At 41.6% G+C, this 17,580-nt stretch overlaps 1 protein-coding gene across 1 annotated transcript in view; it reads left to right on the top strand.

Moving 5' to 3' along the window:
• sbno2b (strawberry notch homolog 2b) overlaps nt 1-17,580 on the top strand; it is a 61,659-nt gene that overhangs the window by 37,877 nt on the left and 6,202 nt on the right. Inside the window, exons 5-29 of the mRNA XM_070909084.1 lie at nt 3,396-3,575; nt 5,162-5,248; nt 6,054-6,159; nt 6,290-6,450; nt 6,553-6,686; nt 6,891-6,981; nt 7,172-7,315; nt 7,417-7,534; nt 7,627-7,732; nt 7,924-8,077; nt 8,190-8,366; nt 8,781-8,878; nt 9,556-9,638; nt 9,912-10,094; nt 10,290-10,411; nt 10,522-10,653; nt 10,806-10,941; nt 12,802-12,914; nt 14,567-14,638; nt 14,796-14,904; nt 15,016-15,087; nt 15,207-15,350; nt 15,613-15,707; nt 16,927-17,019; nt 17,200-17,331. Of these exons, the coding sequence (XP_070765185.1) occupies nt 3,396-3,575; nt 5,162-5,248; nt 6,054-6,159; nt 6,290-6,450; nt 6,553-6,686; nt 6,891-6,981; nt 7,172-7,315; nt 7,417-7,534; nt 7,627-7,732; nt 7,924-8,077; nt 8,190-8,366; nt 8,781-8,878; nt 9,556-9,638; nt 9,912-10,094; nt 10,290-10,411; nt 10,522-10,653; nt 10,806-10,941; nt 12,802-12,914; nt 14,567-14,638; nt 14,796-14,904; nt 15,016-15,087; nt 15,207-15,350; nt 15,613-15,707; nt 16,927-17,019; nt 17,200-17,331 (3,042 nt within the window). The remainder of the gene's footprint in view (nt 1-3,395; nt 3,576-5,161; nt 5,249-6,053; nt 6,160-6,289; nt 6,451-6,552; nt 6,687-6,890; nt 6,982-7,171; nt 7,316-7,416; nt 7,535-7,626; nt 7,733-7,923; nt 8,078-8,189; nt 8,367-8,780; nt 8,879-9,555; nt 9,639-9,911; nt 10,095-10,289; nt 10,412-10,521; nt 10,654-10,805; nt 10,942-12,801; nt 12,915-14,566; nt 14,639-14,795; nt 14,905-15,015; nt 15,088-15,206; nt 15,351-15,612; nt 15,708-16,926; nt 17,020-17,199; nt 17,332-17,580) is intronic.

Here is a 17,580-nt window from a genome sequence, read left to right as displayed (position 1 = left end):
TGTGAACTAGAGGGGCTTGTTGCTGCCTTTTTTTTTTCTCTGCTATGTGCCTCCATTAATCATCGCCAGGCAGACAACTGTCATTATCCAAACTCTCAAACACAATTTACCGCTTCTGTGGATACATGGTGTGATGTACAGTACATGCATATGTGTGTTAAGCTTCTGTACAGAGCTTCTCACAGTAAGTCAATTAGAGTGCATGGTTGTTTAGATTGCGCCATGTTATAGACTAGTGGTCAGAAGGATGCCAGTATTTGTCCGTGGCTTCTTCTTCACTATGTAGGTTGTAAGGGGAAGATATACTGCTGGCTTTAGCGTTCATAACAGAGGAGAAACTGAAATGTAAGAGGAACATGTGAAAGGCAAACAAACAGGAAGGTTGACAAATGGGCTTTCACATGTTCATCTTTCAAGCAGATTTAATTCCCTAAAAGCAATTCTGAAAGAAACACTTGCACTCAGAGAGACAACACACATACATTCAGATATTTCTTTTATTGCGAGGGAGAGGGAGAGGGAGGGAGAGGGAGAGGGAGGGAGAGAGGGAGGGAGAGGGAGAGAGAGAGGATTAGTAGTTATACGGCTGTGTGCTGTGGAAGGAGGCAGATTACCATCAGAGCAGTTGGAATTCAAGCCTTATCTCTGCTTGGCAGGGCCCAGTCTCAGGAACAGTAGATGAACTAGCCCTGGGTACAGGCCTGCCGGGGGACAAACACTGCTGCCTCTGTTACGCTCTGCTTAACAACTCGATTAGCATGGTGCTGAGGTCGGCCGTGTCTTGGATAGCACCAATCAACCTGCTGCAGTTTTCTGTGATACCTCCGTCTCCGGACTGGTGGTCGTCCTAATAACAACACTGCATCAGCATAGTATGCTCTCTTACATGAATTTGCATGATGTGAAAAAGTCGCATGGTAACATAACGCAGAGCAATGACCCGAAAGTCTAAATACAAATCACATATTTGCAGAACAAATAGATTTAGGGCTAGTTTCAGCTTGAGCTTGAATTAATCCATTGTGCTGCTGCACATTGAAGTCTTTTAAGATTTTAAGGGTTTCATAACATAACTATTTTACAAGCAAAGCCATTACGACAGCTCTTAACTTCAATTGTAACAAGTTAAGCTGTATTTTCATATCAATTCTGATAAAGTGGATTTAAAAAAAAAAAAGATTTCATCACATATATGGTCGTAACAAAATTCTTCATCAAATGTTTGTCTGCTGCAAGAAAAAATCAATTCTGTTTTTCATGGTGAAAAACATGTCTATGTGTTTATCTGTGATTTTCCACAATTACGCCTCTGTGGAATGATGCCTCTGGTGACACAGTGTCCCTTTTCCAAGCCTTGTTGTTTACTCATCTATCCTCAGCCAGGCAAGCCAAGAAAGGAGGGAGCAGGGGGGAGACAGCACAGGATGGGGTAGGAAGACACACAGCTGACAGGAGGAACAAAGAAAATTGAGAAAAGAAACATGGTAGAAAGTGACAGGTTATATGATCGGGAGGGGCTGTGATATTTTTTACAGGGACCCTCTTTATCGCGAACCCTCTGTCACCCTAGAAAATGCAGTTGTTCCACTGCTGTCTGCGGGGCAGTACAACTTTGGAGAGCCTGCTTTCAGAGCTCATGCCTGATCTTGCCCTCAGGAAACATTCACACATGCACGCGCACGCGCACACGCACACGCACACGCACACGCACACACACACACACACACACACACACACACACACACACACACACACACACAGGGAGAAAAGGAAAGAGAAAGGTAGAGTGAGAGAGTTGAATAGAAAGGCATAATCATAGAGCTCCCAGCAAACACTGATAAGCTGAGTGCCGTACCCTTGAAAAAGCTCTCTTTCCAATACACAAACATCTGCACACTACGGTCAGCGAGTTGTTTCTCTAACGTCAGATGTCTGCTTGCTGTTTACCACCCTCGCTAGGCCCCTGTTTCCACATGATGTAGTCATGTTAACACTACGAGCTCTACGTCCTGTCTTCTCATGCCTGTGAAACATTTTCAGCTGAACTGTGAGTAATGGCTCACGGGCAGCTATGACAGAAGTCAGCACAGCTTCTCAGCATTAATCAGTAGCAGCATCTTGTTGAGATTCAGGCAGCATAATATCTAATAATTTATGTTTCGAGACTGTTTGTTTTTACTTTGGGTTCTCACAGCATAGGTTTTTCCTTTTGTTATAATAGCATGTTGTGCTTCAGCTCCACTCATCACCGCTTATGGTTGAACAGTATTTTTATGTGAACAAGTGTAACTCTTTCTTGGTCAGGACCAGTAACGTCCAAGAGGTCTCTGCTGATTGCCTGGCAACTGTTTTAGCTAAGCTAAGTTAGCTAGCTGCTGGTGGTAGATTCATGTATACAATACAGACATGAAAGTGGTATAAATCATGTCATCTAAGTAAATAAGGAAAGAAATAAGGAAAGTAAATTTTCCTTAAAAGTGACATGAACAGTTAAATGAAATTGCTGATTAGCAAGTTGGACCCTCTGATAGTATTGAAGGCTCCTTCATGGTCTTCTGGAGGGTGTAGTAGAAACATGGGGGTGTGGGAACTTCCACACATGATCCAATGAGTATAAATATACATGCATGCAGTCACACACATTGAGGACTACACGCAGACAAACACACATTAAATGGAGAGCTCCTTACTCCCATTTCCAAATATACCCCCCCCCCCATCACTCAATCCCTATCTCCCCACATCCATGTTTATAAGTCTCAGGGGGCCCAGGGGTGCCTGTGAGAGGCTAGTTAAAGAGCATGGCATGCTAATGGTTTGGAAAGGATATGAATAGAGGGGCGACTGGAAGGCAGCCATGGCTGAAATGACACACACACACATACACACACAAACACAAGCACTCTCGTTATGTCCCCTCGCTTTCTATTTTACGTGCTCACTCTCACACATCTGTGTGTGATTAGATTTTGTTTAGGCTACTCGTGTTACTCCCAAAAGAGGGCAATATTAGCTCCAGAATGAGTGTGCCATCTTTTATTGTCTGTGGTTCACTTCTATCCATTCCTCACATCCCACACCTTTTTTATTTCTGAAGTAAACAATTATTATTCCTCTGCTGCACAACCTGTGTGCTGTGTCTGAAGTAGGATATATAATTAGGATTTATAGTTTATTTATATTATTATTTCCCCATGAAGCTTGATGGGAAAGGGAGTATTTGGAAAGGCTGTGCCTGGCTATGGTTGCATACATTGGTTTTGATTTGGGAATCTATGTCACAATATTAGACTTTTTTTACGCTCAAGGAAATCAGCGTGACTCGCTGCTCTGCGCCATATTTTGCCCTGTTTCAGAGGTTGAACTCAACACCTCCTCTCTTTCTCTGCTTTTAGGACCTGTCCTGCATTGATGACCTCTCCACAAACTCTCTGTTCTCCTCTCCGCCTGACTCTCTGTCAGAGTATGCTGATGCCCAGCCCTTCATCAGCCCAGACAAACTGGACACAGTGCCCACCCTCTGGGACGTCAACACTAGTACCGCCACCACCACACCAGCACAGAGCCAGCTAGAGGTCAGTGGCAAGCACTCACACACACATTACCAGAAACACTCATTACTACTCCAACTGCTTATCTTACAACTATTATGTAAAACACTTGTTTAAATCAGCACATGCATGTCTGTACTGGGGAGCTGACAAACAAGCACCAGCAGCAAGGGTCAGATTGTCCCTCTTGCTGTAAACATTAGTGCTGCTCTGGCTCACTGCCACATTTCGCTCTCAGGTGGGACTTTCATGGTGTAGCTGGGTTCGTGTTCATTCATCTGAATATACAGAAAACTCCATTTCAACCCAGGTGTCATTGCAATCTATACACTGAAAACAAATGTTTTCTTTTATTAATATTTAATTTGTTTGCCACCCATATATTGTGTAATGGATTTAAGATAATTTGTTTAACAATTAATTACCATGATGAGTTACTGAATATTTCAACCATGTCTTATGCCCTGCATTCTCAAATAATCTTTTTTAAGCACTAGACAAATAATGATTTACTGATGCTGAAATTGTAAGTTTGACACAGTAACCGACTCTGTGCTCCGTATCAAGCATAGTATCTTACAACCTTTCACAGTGGTTTAAAAGGAATATATTCTTACCGCATAAGTCTCACCAAGTCCACCATTTTTCTAAGCTTTCGCTCTTGACAAGCACAAACAAATAGTATCATCACAGAGACCTGACAAATTGACAAAATAAACGAATACAGTTATAACACTGTGACTGGGTAGTCTTTGCTGAGCTAAGGCCGTTATGCTCTTGTCCAGATATTTTTTGACTTGCAAATGCAAATCTACTTCAGTCATCCATTATTCTCACAATGTAAATACTGAAATAGACTGAATGACTGTTTCCCTTTGTAAGCAGCTATTTTGAAATTGCAGCCAGAGCGCTTCATGAACCTTGATCTCATCGGCTCCACTTGACTGACCACTTCTATAGTTGCTCATAGACCCTGTACGGAAATGTTCAAATAGTTTTTAATTTCAAAAAACATATTTTTTGTTTAACATTTCTCATGCAAGTTTGCAATATTTTGTTTGCTACAGAGACATGTATGAGACTATAATAATGATCATCATCTTTGTTTCTGGTGTACTGTCCCTTCAAAAAGAAACTCATTGAATTGCAGTACATCATGGTCGGTGATCTGAGAGGAGCAACTTTGTTCTCAAGTGTTGTTCCTCTATCCCTGCCCGCGTTGCTGTTGAGTCCTCTTTGAATTAGACGGGTCCAGGGATATCTTTTTGATATGGATCAGAGTACATTTATTTCTGCTGCCTTCTGAAAGCCTTTTATGCTTTCCTTTTCATTCTGCCCTCATTTCATCCATTATGTTTCCCAGACACACACAGCTTCATCTGCCTTTTGTTGTTGTTGTCGCTGGCTTTTCACCGCCAGACAACAAATTGCATTTTGTTGAGTGCTGCTCCATCAGACATCCATGTTCATTGCCCACACACTCTCATGCACATATACAGACAACACACACATACAGTGATCATTAGTCATGTTTTTGTTTCTTTTCTTATGCATTTGGCACTGTTTTTATTTGTGTTTGTGTATTTCTTCATTTTATGTTTTGTTGACAGCTAAATGGCACCGGCAGGTTTCATGGCTTGGCCAGTTTGGATGATATAACTGCTATTATCAGCACCCCACCTTTAGGAGGATTCCAGGTAGCCGCACCAACCTCTCCAATCTGAAAATGAAACCAAGCTCTCTAACTGGAAGAGCCTAATCATTGGCATACAGATATGCAGATTATGTTATATGTCTAATGTGCAGCTGTTCTTTAACTGTGTGTTTGCAATACGAGATAAGGCTTAGATTGTTTTACAAAGCAACATAACATGCCACTAATCTAATCTGCTGAGGGTCTCATTTTGACAGTGCAGTACATGAAGGTAGTAGTATGTGATGAGTGCAATTATAACGCTTGAGCCTTCTTTGGCAAGGCTGTATTACTGTAGATGATGAAAGCATTGCTAAATACTGCATGTATTGGACATTCTGCAAATGCACATTGCATAGAGAACAGATTATTCCATATACTGTATTGTCCATGTAAATATTTTACATGACAAGAATAGAGCCAGTGTAACATTGACCTGTCTGTCAAAATGGGACCCTTTTGCATTTCCAGTGTCTCAGATAACATTAATCTGACGTTGCCTGAATATGTAAATCTCTCTTTTGTCTTCAATTACAAACATGTTTTAAAGCTGTCATTCATTCTTCTTTAGCTGGTTTAATGCACCTTTCAGCCTCATTTTTTTTTACTGTTGCACTAGTTAACATTCCTTGACAAGGAGCTCTAGATGTGCTGCACTAACGTTTTACTCACTGCTCCCCTGCCTCTGACTTTCAGCAACAGTCTCTTTCCTAACTCGTCTTCAACTAAGCTGAAACAACAAGTGTAACTCCCAAATGTGGCTATTATTAATGTGAATTACATTACTGAAGTCTCTTTGGTGTTCCCAGGCTCAGAGACCCCAGCCGCCACCAGAGGAAGAAGAGGATGCTGAGGAAGAGGAGACAGAGGAACTGGGACATGTGGACACATATGCTGAGTACAGACCTTCAAAATGTAGGTCACTAGACTGAATGTCATCACCCTGTGACTTATTAATGCATCTACATTTTTCTTCTTAGTATGACATGACACGCAACATTTTCCCCTCTTTTAAACTGATGTTCTGTTTTTTCCCTCTCCTCAGCCACTATAGGAATTTCTCATCCTGACATAGTGGTGGAGACCAACACGCTATCCAGCGTCCCTCCTCCTGACATCACATACACTCTGTCTATCCCCGAGTCAATTATTAACTGTGGCCTGCTGTCCGCTCTGCAGCTAGAGGCCATCATCTACGGCTGCCAGGTACAGGCTCACGTATACATATACATTCATAAAGCACGTATTCATTTTGGAGCTATGAATGATTAATGTTTGTTCATGCATTTGCTCTCTGTGCGTCCCCAGCAACACGAGGTTATCCTTCAGAACAACCAGAGGGCAGGCTTCCTGATCGGAGATGGGGCCGGGGTCGGAAAGGGTCGCACTGTGGCAGGAATCATCCTGGAGAACTTCCTTAAGGGAAGGAAGAAATCTCTATGGTAAGAGAGAGTTACTACTCTGGTAGACCTCATAGAGGGATCTTAAAACCAGTTTGAAACAACATCAACTGTAGTTTCATTGGGTTTCAATAATTGATGTATATAATTGTGTTTTGTATCCTGTTGTATGCCACAGTGTATTCAGCATGTTGGGGCTAGTTTGTGCAGAAGCTGAATTACTGACTTTCCTGTTCCTGCCCTCAGGTTCAGCATATCCAATGACCTGAAATTTGATGCAGAGAGAGATCTCAAAGACATAGATGCACCGAATATTCCTGTGCATGCCTTAAACAAGGTGAGTCCGGGTGGAATTAGCGTGACAAGCTGATTTGTTTTGTTCTGCAACTGTTATGTGTTATATAAGTTATACGTGCATCCAAGCGGAAAATTAAAGCTATATTTGGTGACTGTGTGGCTCTGTAAATGTTCATATAAATCTCACAAATACTACTGCCGTCTTTTGAATGTTTGATTTGTTGTTGCAGATTAAGTATGGAGACACAGCTACCTCAGAAGGAGTCCTGTTTGCAACATACTCTGCGCTGATTGGAGAGAGCCAGGCAGGAGGGCAGCACCGGACGAGAATTAAACAGATCCTAGATTGGTGCAAGCCAGACTTTGACGGAGTTGTATCCTTTTCATTTTAACAACCTCACATTCAACAGTCATTTCTAACACAAATTGGTGTTCCATGTCTGCGTTGTTTGCCCTTGACCTTTCCCCATTGCAGATTATTTTTGATGAATGCCACAAAGCCAAGAATGCCACATCTACAAAGATGGGCAAGGCAGTGCTTGACCTGCAAAACAAGTTGCCACGGGCCAGAGTGGTGTATGCCAGTGCCACAGGTAGGCTGACACACAATTAAACACACACTCACACACGTAATGCAATACAACGAGGATTTTACAATATATATTTTTGTCATCTCTGCCCCCAGGTGCCTCTGAGCCAAAGAACATGATCTATATGAGCCGCCTGGGAATCTGGGGTGAGGGCACACCCTTCAGAACCTTTGATGACTTCCTGCACGCCATCGAGAAGAGGTTTGTAGGCTGACATGTTGCAGAATTGAACTCAAAAGCATTTTGTTTTCCGAGAGAGCCTTTCAATCATGTGGATACATATCTTCAAATCGCTGTGCTTACTGGAAAACACCTTACTATCAGTTTGTGGTAAAGTCTGCTTGACCCATGATTGAATTATGTTGAATAATTTATATGCGTTATGTATACAGAGGTGTCGGTGCCATGGAGATTGTTGCCATGGACATGAAAGTGAGCGGGATGTACATTGCCAGGCAGCTGAGCTTCTCAGGGGTGTCTTTCCGCATTGAAGAGATCGGACTGGACGGTGACTTCAAACTGGTCTATAACAAAGCTGCCAAACTGGTGAGCGTCATGTGTCTATTGTGTTTGTGTATGCTTATGGTATTGTGTGGGAGATAAAAGAAAATCCCAGTGTACTTTAAAGTGACTATTCACATCTGGAATCTGTGTCCAGTGGGCGGAGGCGTTGCAGGTGTTCATGCGTGCAGCTGATGAGCTGGGCCTGGTCAGCAGGAAGTCTCTGTGGGGGCAGTTCTGGTCATCTCACCAGCGCTTCTTCAAATACCTCTGTATTGCTGCCAAGGTCCGCTGCCTGGTGGAGCTGGCCCAAAAAGAGCTGCAAGCCGGAAAGGTCAGCACAACACACTCTTGAACACTGAGTCATATAGTATGTATAATCTAGAAGACTATAAATGACCCAGAGGAAGATCCAAGCAGGAACTGAAATTCTATAGATGTTGCGTAAGTGCGGAGAACTGCTGCAGGACTTCTGGTAAATGAATGTCCCTTTGTAGCCAATTTTTTGCTTTGTCTGCACAGGAACAGCAGAGTTTTGGATGTTATTTGTTAAATCTACAGGTGACATTAAGATTTTCTTTTTGCACTTCCCTGTACACAGGTTGAGTTGAGTGCACTTTAGTTGTTAGAAAATTCCACAAGGATGTTATAATATGTGTCATCGTGACACCAGGAATGAGTCCACAGTAATGGTAACACAGTAGACCTGTTTGGTTGATGATGTGTTATTTGTTTCTCTCCACCGCAGTGCATCGTTATCGGCCTGCAGTCTACTGGAGAGTCACGCACCAGGGAAGTCCTGGATGAGAATGACGGGCATCTCGACAGATTTGTTTCTGCAGCAGAGTGAGTGAAAAAGGAATATTTTGTCTGTTGGTTTGTTGTTTCTATGTAGATAGGTTTATTTGAAAGAATATTCACTAAAAATGACAAAATGTCTTCACTGGGCTTCTGTCTGAACAGCTAAATACTCACTCACAGCAGGAAAAGTTTTATATTTTCCCGCTTGATATCTTTCTTATACCTTTTTGACCCTGTTTGGAAGGGTTGTTGTCTGTTTACTGGAAGCCATAGCAGTTGGCGGGTTTCTTCTCTGTCATTTTGTTGCTTCATCAAACTGTCATATAATTTGCCAGTATTCACCACATATATTCTATAAAATGACAAGTATTGAGGCCATGCATTAGTAAGTCCTCACCGTTTATCCTCAATTAAATCAAACACTCTCTTTATTTATTGGCAGCGATTTAACAATCGGCCAAGAAAAACAAGTCAGGGAAGGTACAGGTGCTGAGTGCTCTGAACTTGTTTGACTCTAAACCTCTCACAGCAGACATGCCTGAATGTCTGAGCATATTAGATCACAATCAACATGTTCATCTGCCTGTCAACACATATACAGCTATAATGAGGCCAAACCAGGAATGTACGGAGTGTCTAACTGCCACAACTGCCCTTGTGTTGTCCTGATCACTTTGCTGTCAGAATAAAAGTTTCTCTCCCTCTTCATCTCTTTCCTTTAGGGGAGTATTCCAGTCTCTTGTAACGAAACATTTCCCTTCAGAGAAACAGAGGAGAGAGAAGGCACCAGGGAATAAGAGAAAACGTAAGTGAAGAAGATGCAGCACTTTTATCGCACCATGCCAGCATGTGTACCCCTAAATAGTATTAGAACAATTCCCATATTATGTTTTTCACTCTCATTATATGTGTTCTCAGCTGACATGTTAGGCATTTGCCCTGCAGTCTAATTTAACAGTTAACAGAGTGTTGTTTGGATATACTTATGTGCTTGTGTGTATCTTTTGGCCTGTCATTGAATGATGCTACACAAAGCTGTGCATCTTGTTTCTTACTCTGATATCATGTCTCCAACCAGGGAAGCCAAGAGGTCGCCAGCCCAAGGTACCCAAGCACACCGTGGACAGCGGCGGTGTGATCAACATCAGTGATGACAGCAGTAGCGACTTCGATGGCATGGACACAGACTCCAACTCCTCACCAGACTCCCTGCTAGACAATGATGATGTCATCTTTGTGAACCACACTAGCTGCCAGACAGGTAGGGAGGGTTTTTTTTCTCTTTCTTTAGTTTGTGTTGAACATATTTTGGTGTCGATGAAACAGATGCATGTCTAGACAGTGGAATTACCTTCCACTCAGTAGCTGATACTATAGCCTCCCATGCCCTGTTGTTTTTGTGATTCTTGCCTATTAGGGTTACATGGTTAATGTACCCTCTGCTTTCTATTCACAGCCAGGATAGAGGAAATGAAGCAGGGCCTCCTCAACAAAATATCCGTACTGGGAAAAGAACTACCTCTCAATACCTTGGACGAGCTCATCGATAAGTTTGGAGGACCAGATAAAGTCTCAGAGGTACGAGCCTTAAACACTAGAAACTCTCTTGCCAGGGGTATTTAATAAGCTCCACTTGTCACCCCATCAATGTTCACAAACACTAGACGTGATGAATATTTTTTCTGCAGATGACTGGTCGTAAGGGTCGTGTGGTGCGGCGTCCTGATGGCAGCGTCCGTTACGAGTCACGGGCTGAGCAGGGTCTTACCATTGAGCACATTAACATCAAGGAGAAAGATCGCTTCATGGGTGGAGAGAAGGTCAGATACACCAATCAATTAGATACATGTCTTGCATGCAAAGATTCACGACTTGATAGGCTGCTCACAATTTGTATCTTTCAGAAATGTACCGCTTTATAAACATTGTTCAATAAGATCTCCACCAATAATCCAAACCTCTTTTCCTCCAGTTGGTGGCCATCATCTCAGAGGCGGCCAGCTCTGGGATTTCCCTGCAGGCGGACAAGCGAGTGAAAAACCAGAGGCGGAGGGTCCACATGACCTTAGAGCTGCCTTGGAGTGCAGACAGGGCCATTCAGCAATTTGGTGAGTCAGGAAATGTAATCTTACAATGAGCCTTTCGAAAGTAAAGGGGAGTAAATGCTTGAGAAGGACACGAAAGAAAAGACGTATTTCTTCTTTCCCATTAAAATCAAGAGGAAGCATGTCATCTAATTGATGGGGTACTTTTTGTAGACAAAATCTTGGATCTTTTCAAGCTTTTGGATTTTACATGTAGGTCAGTATTACCTTCCATATTTATAACTTTGTTACTATAGCAACAAATGTCAAAAAAGTTTGTCTGAAAAATGATTGATTGCAACTCATCATATAGTGTTGTGCAATATGTGGCTTAAGTTTGTTTTTTTTAATCAGTGAGTAAGTTTTTTGCATCTACACTTCATGATGAAACAGGCTGGACTGTCACAAATACGTCGGCTTTCTGTTGTTTCCTTCTTTCTACGTATACGCCTGTTGTCTGTCAGATTATATGTTATATGTTAAAAAAATGTAGCACCATCAGACCACAGCAAATTCCTTTTAATGTAGGTTACTTGGCAATAAACAGTTTCTGATTCTGATTAAACGATCAGCAACTGTGGGTCAAAGGGTATCAGGAATATTAAAAGAGAAATATGTCTAGGAGTTGTTGATGCTTCAAAGTCAGGAGAGGGTCACTCCAAGACCTGCCTAGTTTTCTCTCTCATGTTTAGGCCAAGAATGTCTCACTGAAACAGTACTGGTTATATGAGGTTGTGGTTGCTTTCAGTTATTCCACATCGTATGGTCTAAACATTTGACCTTCTGTACCAAAAACGGGTGCAGTTGAGTTTGCTACAAGGCACAGGGATTTAGTTGAATAAACTCTCTGTCTCTGCATCCTCTGTCCATTAGCTAGCATTTTTGTATGCTGCACGCACACACACACCATCACAGAGTAGTGGATGAATTAATTGTTTGCAGTAATTTGCAAACTGCTTAAGTCATTCTTTTCATTAGCAGCCTTCCTGTTTGGTGTGAAACTTGTAGCATAATTCTTGTTTGGCAGGTTAGTGTTACACACACGAAAAAAATAAAACAACGATTCCAAAGGATAGCATGTAAAAGTGAAGACACCTATTTCCAACATAGTCTCAAGATGTTTGAAGACAAAAGAAAGCTCAAAGAAACACAAGACATTCAACATAAAAAACTAAACGACACAATCCTGAAATCCAAAAGCACATTCTCTCCAACCTCAAAGTCCTAACCTGACATCTATAAGCCCCTCTCATATTTAAAAACTTGATTTACATGAATGCACACTGGCCCTGGTATTATAGCTATGCTGAATACACACCATTGTTATCTGAGAACACAAGTATTTAGGAGCATACCCATTGATAATATTGTGCATATGATTCTCCTGGACTTCCATAGAAAAACCTTTTTGGGGAAATTTTTTAGGGTTTTTAGTGAATAACACCCTGTTCAAAGAGGGGATATTCTCCGAGCGTAAAGATCAGATGTCACTGTCATTTGATGTTGCAGATCGTATCATGTCACCAAGAATATCCCCTTCTAACTTTTCTGTTCCTAATTATTTATCCATTCTGTGAGTGCATTTTTTTTTGTCTGTTGATACCAACTTACTTTATGTGCAACATCTCTGGTTTCAACAAAGATAAGTTGGTGTGAAAATGATGACCTCGTTTGTCAATGATATTTTCTTTCATTTCATTCATGTGGCTAGATATCTGTTTGACAACAACATCACAAGCATGACTTTTGGTGCTCTTTCATCTTTGTTATAAAGAGATTGCAAAATGATGACTTTAGCTTTAAGGACTCAGGCTGCAGTCCTCCCCTCTCTTACTGTTTTAGTTGTATAAATTCTGTCTTATCATCTTTTCCTTGTCTTTCCAGGTCGTACCCATCGGTCCAATCAGGTGACAGCCCCAGAGTACATCTTCTTGATCTCAGAGTTGGCTGGCGAGAGACGTTTTGCCTCCATTGTGGCTAAGAGACTAGAGAGCCTGGTAAATGTCATAGCCTTATAGATGTGTTTGTGTATGTTGCATCTGCTCTTCTTATTTTGCAAAATGTATCTGTAATTTTTCTTTTTATATGAGTGAAATCTGTGTCACGGGAAAATAGTCCTTTTCGTCTTGTTGTCTTATGGAGTGTGAGAAGAATTGTTCTACTGTAAACAGAGAGGATCTGTGTTTTGTGTTTATCGATTGTTGTTCTCTCATTTGCCATTTGCTTCCTCACCCTGCCTTCACCTTCTGTCCTTCCTGTTTCCTGGGGTATTCCCTACTTTAGAAGCTCTCAATAGAGTCTCTTTTATTGTTGATTCGCTTGAAGTTACATCAACTTGTCTCCACAAACCTCAAGAGATTCTGGGTCTTTCCCTTCTCCAGCTCAATAATGGAAAACTGAATAAGCAGAAAAAGCAAAGCAGCTTGCCTGGATAATTTACGAGTCTAGGTTTATTTTCCATAATTATCAATGCATTTCAGCACTAGCAGTCTTTTATTTCCATAGTGACACAGCATGACAGTTCTTTTGGGAAAAGGGCAAGGAGTGTGCAATGGGATGGAGGTTCCAAGAAGTCATTCCTGTGTTTGCCAGCCGCGTTCGGTAAATCTGCATCAAGAATAGGTCACATCTCGTCTGCCTGCCTGAACCCGATACAACACAAATGCACACGCGCACACGCACACAGTCGCTCTAACTTAAACAGCTGAACACCTTTTGCAACTGGCTGACTCCAGATCAGCAGTGAAGTAATATTTGGCTAAGACATCCCTTTGTTTTGGTATCTCAAGGCATTTTTCTGTGTGGGCAGAGTGAGCAGCTGGCTACAAGACTGGTTTACTCTTCACTTTGCTTCTTCTAAATTTTCCCTCACCTCCCTTGCAGTTCATTTGAAATCTTAAAAGTGTGGAAAACAGTCAAACACAGGCTGGGATCGTAGATAAACCCTGTTTCTTAATCTAATTTTGTCTTCCGTCACTGACACTTATTGCTTGAGAAAAAGTTTATCTTCACACCTCAACCTCGTCTGTTTGCTCTTGATACCCTGGGCAGAGACCATGCTGTGAAGTCACACTATCTGGTGTGTGTGTCTGTGTGTGTAATGTGATGCAGAGTAAATGTACCTGCATCTAAAAGAGTTTGACCTATTCACGTGAGACTACTGTCACAGGTTAAATCCCTGGTTCGTCATGTAAGACCTACTAAATATATTTGCCAAACATAGCTGTAGATTTTCAGGTAATTAAAAGTGGTGCCTGCAGTGTTTGCAGTAGAGATTCAACATGGCAAATATTCATGAAGTGGTATCATTTTAAAGGATTTCTGTATTTGGCCAAATTGAATGAGAGGGCTAGAAGTCCTTGCTATTATCTACTATAAGGTTGTAATAATCCAAAAATATTTGTGTAGTATCCATATACGTAGTTATCCTTTTGTCATTAGTTTTAAAAATTCATGTTCACCCTCTCGCACCAAGGCTGAGCAGCACAGTCAGATTAGATAATGATGTGTTGTGTAATGATGATCAACAGCAAACACAGATTCATCCCATGTCACTGTGTCCGTCTGTATTAGTGAGGTGATGCTCTGAAGGCTGTAAACCTAATACCGCTAATACTAATCATAATACCGTTGCTAATCTACTTTGCAGGGTGCATTAACCCATGGAGACAGAAGAGCCACTGAATCCAGAGACCTGAGCAAGTACAATTTTGAGAACAAGGTAGGCAAATTCTGAAAATAATGTTCTGACCTTTGTGTCAAAAAATACTTCTTTTTAACTTGGAACTATTTTAAATGTTTCCTCCTTTCAGTTACTTTGCTGAATGAGCCTTTTGAGAGAATTTGTCTTTACTAATTACATGTCCCTTTTCTTGCAGTATGGTACCAAGGCCCTAGATAAAATCACCAAAGCAATCCTTGGCCACATAGAGAACAAGGTGCCCCCTCCCAAAGGCTACCCTGCGGGTGACGCCATGTTCTTCAGAGGTATTTTTGAGCTCGGTTTGACTGTCAGCATGTGGAAACAGAGAACAACTTCACCAGTACAAAGTTTACTGTGACTGATCAGTAAAACCACTGTGTTTTTCTTTATTTCAGACATGAAACTTGGAATGATGGATGTGGGCATCTTTTGTAGGGAGTCTCGCTTTGGCATCAGTACTGAGAAAGGTAGAGTACCCAAGAGGCTGTTTTATGCCAGTGTACTTTAACTCTGTGCTGTGTTCTGTGTTCATGTGTCGACACTAAATCACCTGCTTTAACTGTCCTGTGTTGTGTCTTCATCCCAGACTGCAGCATCACCAAGTTCTTAAATCGCATCCTGGGCCTGGAGGTCCACAAGCAGAACTATCTCTTCCAGTACTTCACTGACAACTTTGACTACCTAATCGAGAAGGATAAGAAGGAGGGCAAATACGACATGGGAATCCTAGGTAAAAAAAATATGACACACACACACACATATATATGTGTATGTATATACAGATATATAGTTTTTTTTTTTGTTTTTTTTAACCAGATTAACACTATGTAACAACACACTTACTTCATTTTTAATCTTTAAGTACATCAGTAATGTTATGCATCAGTAACACTGACAATAGTTGCTGTACCTCTCTTCTATTATTCTATTATTGTCAACATACCTTAAATTGGATTGATTTAAAAACTAAGATGGTTTTATTTCTTTGACAGACCTTGCCCCGGGTAATGATGAAATCTATGAGGAGAAGCAGGAAACTTTCTTGACAGTTGGAAACCCTCAGGATGGACAGGTTGTTCTCTATAAGGTAGGCACCTCATAACCTCACATCAAGTATATTGTTAGATGTTTTTTTTAAATATGTTGTTTATCACTGATTCACCTGTGTTGTGAGACTCATTACTTAACCATACTTAATAATTTTGTGTAATTTCCCCCCGGGGATCAATAAAGTATTTCTGATTCTGATTACTGTGGGCAGATACCATTATTGTATCATATCTTGAGTTAGCCTGCCATGTCCAGCCCTAGTTTTGAAGGAGCCAAAATAATAATCGTGTTGCACAAAGCAAGAACAGATCAGCAATATTGTGTCGCCTCGGTGGGCCTGTATGTAGGATGTAGCGGCCACCAGAAGGGCAACAGACACAGTCTGGTGAGTGCACGCACCATTTACGGGCGTAGGCTTATCTTGAGGCATTACATGTCACCTTAGGATGTGACCTTCTTAATCTTGTAACTGAATGAACTCTGCTTTGTTGTGCCTGCCAAGAAAGCTTGAGCATTACGAACCAGAAGTGATTCTATGAATATACATGATGCCCAAAAAATGCAAATCTTGTGCTCTCTCTCTCTTTTGAGTTTAATCCAGTTGGGCTTGTAGGCTCCCAGTAGACCAAAACAGTGACTAATGACTATGACTATGAATTCATTAAGATTTCCATGACAGGCTTTTACACTGTGCACAGTTTTTGCATACAAAGAGACCAGGTACAACTGTGAAATTTGTTCCACAACCCGCACTCCCAGAGGTAACTCGAGTAGCTACCTCTGCACTATACGAGTTTTGATTGATGTCACTTTGCTAGCAGTAAGACTATGATCATACAGGCTTAGCCCTGGGCTGAGGGGCCCATGTAGACACTGGTGGGAGGTGGAAACAGGATAATTACTGGTATCTTCTGCTTTTAGCTGTCGGCTGCAGGCTAACCTACATTTGACATTTCAAAGCTGGCAGTCGCGGAGAATGCTGCACAGCTAGGACCAGTTTAGCAAGTACAGAGAGAGAGAGAGAGAGAGAGAGAGTGAGTGTCGGGTACATGCATGAATGTGGTAGACGATGAGTTTTAGTCACTTATGCTGTGTATCTGTGTGACTGTGTGTTTTTAGATATATATTGGATTTCTTTTGGGTTCTATGCAAGAGTCTGTCTCACATTCAGGGCTGCAGTGTGCGGTTGCATAGCTGCTTGGTTCCCCCTCTTTCACAACAAATGCTTTAGCCTCTGATGCTTTTTGCTCCTGTAGATCAGTGTGGACAGAGGTATGCCCTGGGATGAGGCCTACAACAGGTCACTGAAGCTCAGTGGTCCTGACGATGGATTCTACCTGTCCCTGAAGGTGAGTCCATGTTATAATAAGCAAACTTAACCCTGAGGTCTACTGTAAGAGGCATTTATTAGGATTTATTATTTAAGACAGACCTCACAGAAAAGCAATGTGATGACACAACGGATGTAAACATGTTTTTAGTCCCTAAGACGGTGCAAATGATTCACTCTCTGTGTGGCCTCTCCACAGCTGCGAGGTAACCACCCATGTGTGCTGCTGGCCGAGCAAGGAAGAGGCAAGAACCTCATTGTCTACAAGCCCAACATTGGCAAGCAGACCCACCCTGAGAGCCTGGACAACCTTCAGCAACGTTACCGCAAGGTAATTGGCTCGATTGTCTGTTGATGAGTCAGTTAGGCTAATAGTTGTCAGTATATTGGGGTCCATATACAGAATAATGTCTCCACACAGTAGAGAAAAAAACATTTTTAATTTCATTAATTTTTGTCACAGACATAGTGTTTTGAGTTTATAGTTTTTCAAGATGACAATAAATAGGTCAATTATTAAAAAAAAAAAAACCACATTCTCTGATTATGGGGAAGGTTTGAAGGAAGACAAACAGGACAT

This window comes from Enoplosus armatus, chromosome 7 (assembly GCF_043641665.1).
Source record: "Enoplosus armatus isolate fEnoArm2 chromosome 7, fEnoArm2.hap1, whole genome shotgun sequence".
Taxonomy (NCBI): Eukaryota; Metazoa; Chordata; class Actinopteri; order Centrarchiformes; family Enoplosidae; genus Enoplosus; species Enoplosus armatus.
Note: the sequence above shows the minus strand (reverse complement) of the source record. Positions and strands in the feature narration are given on the sequence as shown.